At 49.4% G+C, this 9596-nt stretch overlaps 1 protein-coding gene across 1 annotated transcript; it reads left to right on the plus strand.

Moving 5' to 3' along the window:
- Positions 1-2539: 2539 nt before the first annotated feature.
- LOC140724249 (beta-1,3-galactosyltransferase 5-like) lies at positions 2540-9129 on the plus strand. Its single transcript, XM_073038727.1, has 2 exons — positions 2540-2654; positions 8153-9129. The coding sequence occupies exons 1-2, from the start codon at positions 2540-2542 to the stop codon at positions 9127-9129; spliced, it is 1092 nt and encodes a 363-aa protein (XP_072894828.1).
- Positions 9130-9596: the final 467 nt, after the last annotated feature.

Consider the following 9596-nt stretch of genomic DNA (forward strand, 5'->3'; position numbering starts at 1 on the left):
TGGAGCGTGACACGGCCAGAAAGCCAGAGACCGCCACCCTGGAGGTCCTGTTCTTCAGCTTTCTAACGAGCTCTCTAAAATATCTCTTCAGGACCTTCTCTCATTGCCGACTTCTGTCACAGGCGCTCACCCTCAACCCTGAGGGCCGGATTGAGACATCCCTGGGAATGCAGCGTACCGGCCGGGTGTCTCTATCACGCCCACAGAATCTGGTTTCGGATCTTCTGGCGATCGAGACTCCTCTCAACACCTCAGCCCTCTGCACATCTCCGCCCCTCAGCTGACGCAGTGCCAGAGTCCCGGTTTCCGTGGCTCCCCGCTGGTCGGTCGCCTCCATCTCTGAAGTTCTACACATATTATCGAGGGAAAGCGCCACAGGCGTACTCGGCACGGGCTGTTCATTTCCCTTCCGTCTCCTAATAAATTCCTTTATTTCAAAGCAGAAATACAACGAGTGAAAGAAGCAAAATAAAAAAAGAGACATATTAGATGCGCGAGCTGTAATCTTGCTTTCACGCGGATGAGGAAGTTGCCACCTTAAATATGGGACAAAATACTCTCATCCGGGAAATTCAATGCTCGACCAGACCCTTATCTCTAAAAGGTTATATTTATGGTTCCGCTGCCCTGTATCTCTCACCCGCAACACGGCAGCCAGGGCGCTGGTTTCAGGTCTGAATTTTAAAGGGATTGACAAACCTGAACGTGCACATTGCCGATTTCGGAAAGTAACAAGGTGCGGCGGAGAAATTTTGCCTCGAGTAGCGCCCCCTGCGGACTTTATTGGTGATGTTTATTGTCTCCCCCCCCCCCCCCCCCCCACCCACCTCGCTCTCTGAACTTCATGACTGGTTAATAAACGTGTGATAGAGTCAAACTGCGGCGTGATACCACACGCGGCCGCAGCTCACGTCGTTCCCCGTGAAACAAGGGCGAAGCGCTGAGGGAAGAGATCGGTCTTGAAGAGAGATAATAAGGATCTGGATAGGAAGCTGAACGGCATCAAGATTACAGGCGGCAAGGCAGGAAAATGGGGTTGAGAGGGGTAATAAATCAATAAATAAATGACGGAGAGGGCTCGAGAGGAGTAATTCAGGTCTAACCTCCTCTGGCGACGGACTGCGCCCGCTGAGTGACGTTGCCAGTGACGCTGCAGTGGTCGCCGCTGAGAGTCGCCCCGGAATCGATGAGCTGATCCGTTGAAAGATGTCACCGTACTGAAGCGTGACGTCACATCGGGGCCGCCGCTCATGGCGCCTGTGATTCAACGCGGCCAAGGGAGCGTAACCAGGCACCGAGCAAACAAAGGTGAAAGCTCGAGGCGATTTGTTGCAATAAATCACTGATTGGACCAGGCCTTAGACAGAAACAAGTTGTGCCGGCACCAACTGATAAAGGTTCATGATTTACCCATCAGACCCAATACTTAAAGGTGGGGAGAAACGCTTTCATTTTCAGTCAGAACCAGTCTCGGCACTCAGCAGAATCAGCGTCAGGCGGCTCCCTGCAAGGCAGAGCGGAAAGAAAAAAAAACAACTTTCAGTCATCGTGCCCGTCCGCATCACAGTCGCTTAACAACTTAAGGGATTTTCTTCAATAAGCTCCAGGTATTGCTTGAATTGTTGCCGGGATAATGGAGGCAAGAACTCGTGAGGTTAAATCTATAGTATCGCTGTCTGGCCGCTTTTCGTGAGCGCTCTCCTTCGTTGCCTTGGGCTGCAGGCAGGGTTATCACTGTCTTTCTGTCACCTGGCTTTACCTATCAACATAAATCCGGCCTCCTTCTCCCTGTCACCCTCACCCCCACGCTTCTTTACTCCGGCGTTTTGCGTAACTCTGTCTACCCTCCGCTCATTCTCCTTCGCTCTGGGGAATAAAGGGCTAATCTCTTCGATCTCTCCCATTAATTCGCGTCCACAAATCAAGGCAACCTCTTTGCGGGACTACTTTCAATCGTATTGATCAACCTCCTTTTCGGTCAGCGGCCCGAACTACACACAGAACCGTAAATCGCAGCCCACCAAAGTGACTTTGATCTGGGGCCCAGTCGCTGCAGTTCGTGCGATCGTGTTGCTTTATGTGCTCCTGCCGCGCTCGGGAGCGGAGCTGAAATTGGCGAAAACCTCTCAGCGCGTCACCATCGAAGGATTTGTCCTTGAAGCGACATTGCACTGAAGAAAAAAAGAAACGCGTGCAGACTCCACCGGAGAGTCACGGCACGGGGCAATTGCGCACGATGTGACCGAGTGTGTCGGGATGCGAGTGCCGTCGCTCCTGTGAATGCGACAAAGTTATTTTGAAGCACTCGTCGCGGTCGAAAACAAAACCGCGACAACGGCTTCCACGTCAACTTAATTTAATTTTCTGAGCTTCATGTTATTTTTCTGCTTGTAACAGAGCACCGGAGTCTGACGAAACACTCTCCACAAAAAAGAAGGGTGAAGGAGTGGACAGGAAAGGTTTCTCAATGACATCAGCAGCAGGGAAGGGCACGGGTATGTTAGAGCTCTTTTTATTTAATTGCAAATACTAATCGATAATGGTTCTGGATTTAATCGGTGCCCGCAAATTACAAAGGATTCGTGAAGGGACGGAGAAGACTGACGAGAGAGAGTTAACATCTATTGGGGAAGCACAGTCACATGTGGAAAGGGGTATAACTACTGCCTGCTTCACGCTCCTTACAGCGGGTTGCGCTGCGAGTCATCACAGCGATATATTGCAGGGATTTGCCGAAGAGCGGACAGGGCAGAGGGTCACCCAGACCAGAACGGTGCTGATGAAATAGTTGGGGAGTGCCCTGAGGGTGATAGTAATTGGTTTCGATTTCCCCGGGAATACGCTGTGTTTTCCCTTTGTGAAATGTCTTCCGAGTCCTCGGATCAGGTCTGGGCCCGTTCTCTAAGAGAGTGGGTGCGGTACCTGTGAGTGATTCAGGGCAATACTAGGTGAACACACAGGGAGCGTTTGATGGCTGTGGGCTTGCAGTCTTTGGAGCTCAGCCGTACCTAATTGAAACCTACCGACTATTGAAAGCCCTAGATAGATTGGATGGGGAGAGGATATTGCCCGTGGTGGGGGAGTGTAGGACCGGGGAGCATAGCCTCAGAATAGAAGGACGCATCTTCAGAGTAATGCTGAAGAGCATCGCCCTCCGCCAGGGGATTGTGAATCTGAGGAATTTGTTGCCGCAGACGGGAGGGTCATAAAATCTACTTAAAACGTACAGTGATAGGCTTGTAATCACTAATGATATCAAAGTTTACAGGAAGTAGGCAGGTAAATGAGAAGGCTATTAAATCAGCCGTGATTTAATCAGAAATGGCGGAGCAGACACGAAGGGCTAAGTATTGTATTATCGACCAGTAAGTTTGACGTCAGTGGTGGGTAAATTAATGAAAAGTATTCTTAGAGATGGTATATATAATTATCTGGATAGACAGGATCTGATTAGAAGCAGTCAACATGGATTTGTGCGTGGAAGATCATGTTTCACAAATCTTATTGAATTTTTTGAAGAGGTTATTAGGAAAGTGGACGAGGGTAAAGCAGTGGATGTTGTCTATATGGACTTCAGTAAGGCCTTTGGCAAGGTTCCACGCGGAAGGTTAGTTAGGAAGGTTCAATCGTTAGGTATTAATATTCAAATAGAAAAATGGATTCAACACTGGCTGGATGGGAGATGCCAGAGAGTAGTGGTGCATAACTGTTTGTCAGGGTGGAGGCCGGTGACTAGTGGTGTTCATTCAAGGATCTGTACTGGGTCCTATGTTGTTTGTCATATACATTAATGATCTGGGTGATGGACTGGTAAATTGGATTAGAAAGTATGCTGATGATACTAAGATAGGTGGCATTGTGGATAATGAAGTAGGTTTTCAAAGCTTGCAGAGAGATTTAGGCCAATTAGACGAGTGGGCTGAAAGATGGCAGATGCAGTTTAATGCTGAGAAGTGTGAGGTGCTACATTTTGGTAGGAATAATCCAAATAGGACATACATGGTAAATGGTAGGGCATTGAAGAATGCAGTAGAACAGAGTGATCTAGGAATAATGGTGCATAGTTCCCTGAAGGTGGGATCTCATGTGGATAGAACACTACAGCACAGTACAGGCCCTTCATCCCTCCATGCTGTGCCGACCCATATGATCCTTTAAAAAAGGTACTAAACCCACACTACCCCATAATCCTCCATCTTTCTTTCATCCATGTGCCTGTTCAAGAGGCTCTTAAATACCCCTATTTTTTTTTAGCCTCCACCACCATCCCTGGCAAGTCATTCCAGGCACTCACAACCCTCTGTGTAAAAAACTTACCCCTGATGTCTGCCCTAAACTTCCCTCCCTTAATTTTGCACATATGCCCTCTGGTGTTTGCTATTGGTGCCCTGGGAAACAGGTACTGGCTATCCACCCTATCTATGCCTCTCATAATCTTGTAGACCTCTATCAACTCCCCTCTCATTCTTCTACGCCCCAAAGACAACTGCTAACCTTGCTTCATGTGACTTGTTCTCCAAACCAGGCAACATCCTGGTACATCTCCTCTGCACCCTCTCCACAGCTTCCACATCCTTCCTATAATGAGGTAGCCAGAATTGAACACAATACTCTTTAATCTCACTAGAGATTTATAATACCCAGCAGTGATCCCAGCAGCATTCCACTCGCCATAGGCCTCTAATCAACCATCTACTACATCTTGAATGTCCAGCCACCTAACCTTCTTGACCAACCTCCGATGCATGACCTTGACAAATACCTTGCTAAAAATCCATGGAGGTAAACTCCACTGCCTTGTCTTCATCAACTTTGCTGATAACTTCCTAAAATAAACCTATAAGATTGTTCAGACATTGCCTATCACAAACCACACACAAAGCCTTGCTGACTATCCATGTCTATATCCAAACACGCATATATCCCTTCCCTTAGATTGCCTTCCAATAACTTTTCCACTACTTATGTCAGGCACCAGCCTAAAATGTCCTGGTTTATTTTTAAGAGCCTTCCTTAAACAGTGGAACAGCATTAGCTATCCTCTAGTAAATCACCTATTGCTAAGGATGATTTAAATATCTCTGTGAGGGGCCCTACAATTTCTGCACGTGCCTCCCACAGGGTCCAAGGGAACTTGTTATTAGGTCCTGGGAATTTATCCACCCTAATTTGCCTTTCGACTGTAATCTGTATTTAGTTCATGACCTTGCAGCTGCTTTGCCTCACTTCTATAGATTCTGTGTCCATTTCCTGAGTAAATACAGACGTCCCCCTCCCCATCTCTTTTGACTCAATACGTAGATTAAGGATCTTCCAGAGGACCCATTTTCTACCTTGCTATCGTTTTGTTCTTAACATATCTGTAAAATCCCTTAGGATTCTCCTTCACCTTGTCTGTTAGGGCATCCTCATGCCTTCTTTTTACCCTCCTGATTTATTTCTTAAGGATAGGGTGGTAAAGAAAGCTTTTGGTATGCTGACCTTTATAAATCCGAGCATTGAGTATAGAAGTTGGGATGTAATGTTAAAATTGTACAAGGCATTGGTGAGGCCGAATTTGAAGTATTGTGTACAGTTCTGGTCACCGAATGATAGGAAAGATGTCAACAAAATAGAGAGAGTACAGAGGAGATTTACTAGAATGTTACCTGGGTTTCAGCACCTAAGTTACAGGGAAAGATTGAACAAGTTAGGTCTTTATTCTTTGGAGCGTAGAAGGTTGAGGGGGGACTTGACAGAGGTATTTAAAATTATGAGGGGGATGGAGTTGACGTGGATAGGCTTTTTTTCCATTGAGAGTAGGGGAGATTCAAACACGAGGAAATGAGTTGAGACTTAGGGGCAAACGTTTAAAGGTATCATGAGGGGGAATTTCTTTACTCAGAGAGTGGTAGCTGCGTGGAACGAGCTTCCAGTAGAAGTGGTAGAGGCAGGTTCGGTATTGTCATTTTAAGCAAAATTGGACAGGTATATGGACAGGAAGGGAATGGAGGGTTATGGGCTGAGTGCGGGTCGGTGGGACTAGTTGAGAGTAAGCGTTCGGCACGGACTAGAAGGGCCGAGATGGCCTGTTTCCGTGCTGTAATTGTTATATGGTTATATTAAAGTTGAAAATGCAGTTAGACGACAATCTGATAAGGATAAATGGAGTCTATCACTGGTAGTCCAAAAATTGCCGGAATAGGATGAGGTTGTAAACACGCAGAACTACTGAGATCATATCAACGGCATCTTTCCCAGTGGCAGGGCGGTAGAAACCGAGCACGATACTCCCAAGTACCTTGTACGACTGCGACGTGACCTCCCGACCCCTGACTGGTGAAGGCTAGCGTGCCTCACCCTCACCTCCTTCACGTCCCGCTCTGTTCTTGGGGGTTGGGTGGTCAGCAGTGAGGGAAAGGGAGGGGAGGGGGCGTTGGACAGGCAGAGAGTGAGGGGAGGGAAAGGAGGGCGGAGGAGTTGGAGGGGAAGTGGTGGTCGGACAGGGAGATAGAGGGGAGGGGCAGTGGGGTGTGGACAGGGAGAGGAGGTGGAGGGGTAGGAAGGGTGGGGTGGTGGAAGGGAGGTGGAGTGGAGGAGGTGTAGGGGAGAATTCGACTAAAATGTAATTAAGAAGTGAATCGTTCTGAGTCGACGTGCCAGCGTCCTGCACTGGGTTTCACCTCCGCCGCCCCCGTGTAACACCCGGGAGCCGTTGTGCAGGATTCCCTGAAGATTAATTTCCAGATCGAGTCTGTTGTGATGAAGGCGAATGCGATCCCAGCATTCATTTCAAGAAGACAAGAATGGAAAAGGAAGGATGTAAAGTGGAGGCTTTTAAAGCATTTGGCGAGGCCTCACTTGGAGGATTGTGAGTTGTTTCTGGCCCCTTACCTTAGAAGGGATGTGCTGAAAGTAGAGAGGGGTCAAAGGATTTTCACGAAGATCATCCCAGGATTGTATGACTTGCCGTATAAAGAGCGTCCGATAACTGTCACGGCGTCTGTAATCGCTAGAATTCAGAAGAATTACGGGCGACCTCATTGAAACCCATCGAATGGTGAAACGCCCAGACCGAGTGGATGTGGAGAGGATGTCTCCTGTGATGGGAGAGTCTAAGATCAGGGGACACAGACTCAAAACAGACTTTAGAACGGAGGTGAGGAGGAAGGCCGTTTTCTTTTTAAACCAGAGAGTGGGAAGTCCGGAATATTTTGCCACAGGCAGCTCTGGGGGGTGCGGGGGGCAAGCCTTCAGGCGTATTTAAGTCAGAGATTCTTGATTGGTCAGAACATGAAGGGATACGGAGAGAAGGCAGGAGATCGGGGCTGAGAGGAAAATTGGATCGGCCACGATGAAACGGCGTAGAAGTCTAGATGGGCCAAATGGCCTAATTCTGCTCCTATATCTTCTGATTTTTTTTTTGGTCTAATCCCAACAGATCTTTTTTTTTAAGATAAGGTTCCTAAAACTGCTCACAATATTCCAAGTGCAGCCTGACCAGTGTGTTGCAAAACCTCAGCATGACATCCCTGTTTTTGTCTTCTCTTCCTCGCTGACTGAATGCTAACGTTGCGTTTACCTCTCTTACTACCGCCTCAACCTGCAAATTAATCTTTAGGGAATCCGGCACAAGGACTCCCAGGACCCCTCGCAGCTCCGTATCTTTGTGAGAATCCCCTCCCCACTGTAATCAGTCTTCCCATTTCTCCCATCATGCACTTCCCGACATTGTATTACATCTACCAGCCCCCCCCCACCCCCCGTTGCCCTTGTCTGTCCAAGTCCTCCTCTATCCTCTCTGTCCTCAGCACTCCCTGCCCCTCCACCCCATCTTCCCGTCATCCGCAAGCATAGCCGCAAGGCCATCAATAGTTCCATCCAATCTAGTGACGTGCAAGGTGAAGAGAAACGCTCCCAACACGGCCAGTCAACGGCAGCCAACCGGAAAATGCCTCTTTTACTCCCACTCTTTGCCTCCTGCCTGCCCGTCAATCTTCTATCTGTGCTAGCGCCTTTCCTGTAATCCCGTTGCTCTTCCCCTCGTCAGCTGCTGGTTGAACCGAACCTCTCCTCTGTCCACCCAAGGCATCTCTCAGACTAGACATGGGTGCAACGTTCATTTCTGGTTGGAGTGCAACTGATGATGTTTTTTTTCTTCTTCGCTTTACAGCAAATGCGAGCTTTTGGCTGCGGGTGCTTCTCAAGGGAATACCCGGGGGCAACAGGTTTCTCAAGGTCGGGATTCTCCTTCAGCTGCTCCTCTGCCTGATCCCGGTGGCCCTGTGGAGCAGAGAGAGGAGCCGCGGGAGCTTCCGGCCCCGCTGCTCCTCGCGGCTGAACGGCACCTCCTTCCTGACGCGGCCCGCCGGCCGCTGCGACGACAGCGCCCCCTTCCTGGTCCTCCTGGTGCCCAGCTCCCCGGATGAGTTCGAGGCTCGCTCGGCCATCCGCCAGACCTGGGGGAGCGAGCGGCGGTTGGGCGGGGCAAGGGCAGTCACCTATTTCCTGTTGGGACACGGGAGGGATCGGCAGGACTCGATCCGACGGGAGGCCGCACAGCACCGGGACATCATCCAGGGTGATTTCTACGACACGTACTACAACCTGACCCTCAAGGTGCTGCTGGGCTTGGAGTGGATCTGCTGTTACTGTCGCTCCCCCTCCTTCGTGATGAAGACGGACACCGACACGTTCGTCAACACCGACTACCTGCTGGAGCTCCTGTCCCACGCCCCCCGCAGCAACCTCCTCACCGGGCGCATTTATAAAGGCGCCAAGCCATACCGCGGGACAAAGAACCGGTGGTACATCAGCAAGGAGGAATACCCTGGGAAAACGTACCCACTTTACTGTGCCGGAAGCGGCTACGTCCTGTCCACTGACTTGGCTTGCCGGGTGTGGAATATCTCCGGGACGGCGCCCCTGTTCAGACTGGAGGACGTGTACGTGGGGATGCGCGTCGCGGAGCTGAAGGTGGAGCCGGCGCCCATCCACACCAAGCGCGTCTTCTCCAACAACAGGGAGCCGTTCTCCATCTGCTCCTACCGGCGGCTCGTCACCTCGCACCACGTCAGAAACTTCGAGAAGCTGCTCTACTGGAAATCGCTGCAGGACTCGGTCGGAGAGCGATGCCCCGGAGACCCCTGACGGAAGCTGGCATACCGACAGTGGCATGCAAAAGTCCGGGTACCCCGATCGAAACTTCTGTTACTGTGAACAGTTAAGTGAGTAGAAGATGAACTGATCTCCAAAAGTCATTAAGTTAAAGATGAAACATTATTTTCTACATTGTAAGCAAGATCAGTGTATTATTTTTGTTTTGTACAATTTTTGAGTGGAAAAAAGGGAAAGGAGCACCATGCAAAAGTTTGGGCACCCCAAGAGACTTGAGCTCTCAGTTAATTTTTACCAAGGTCTCAGACATTAATTAGCTTGTTAGGGCTATGGCTTGTTCAGTGTCATCATTAGGAAAGGCCAGGTGATGCAAATTTCAAAGCTTTATAAATACCCGGACTCCTCAAACTATGTCCCAACAATCAGCAGCCATGGGCTCCTCTAAGCAGCTGGCTAGCACTTTGAAAACTAAAATAAATGATGCCCACAAAGCAGGAGAA

This window comes from Hemitrygon akajei, unplaced genomic scaffold (genome assembly GCF_048418815.1).
Source record: "Hemitrygon akajei unplaced genomic scaffold, sHemAka1.3 Scf000177, whole genome shotgun sequence".
Taxonomy (NCBI): domain Eukaryota; kingdom Metazoa; phylum Chordata; class Chondrichthyes; order Myliobatiformes; family Dasyatidae; genus Hemitrygon; species Hemitrygon akajei.

Bases quoted from the DNA above. Each gene is read 5' to 3' on its own strand.
- LOC140724249 (XM_073038727.1), top strand. From the start codon at position 2,540: ATGGTTCTGGATTTAATCGGTGCCCGCAAATTACAAAGGATTCGTGAA. The intron at 2,655-8,152 runs GTATAACTACTG...TTCGCTTTACAG, and splicing joins ACAGTCACATGTGGAAAGGG to CAAATGCGAGCTTTTGGCTG.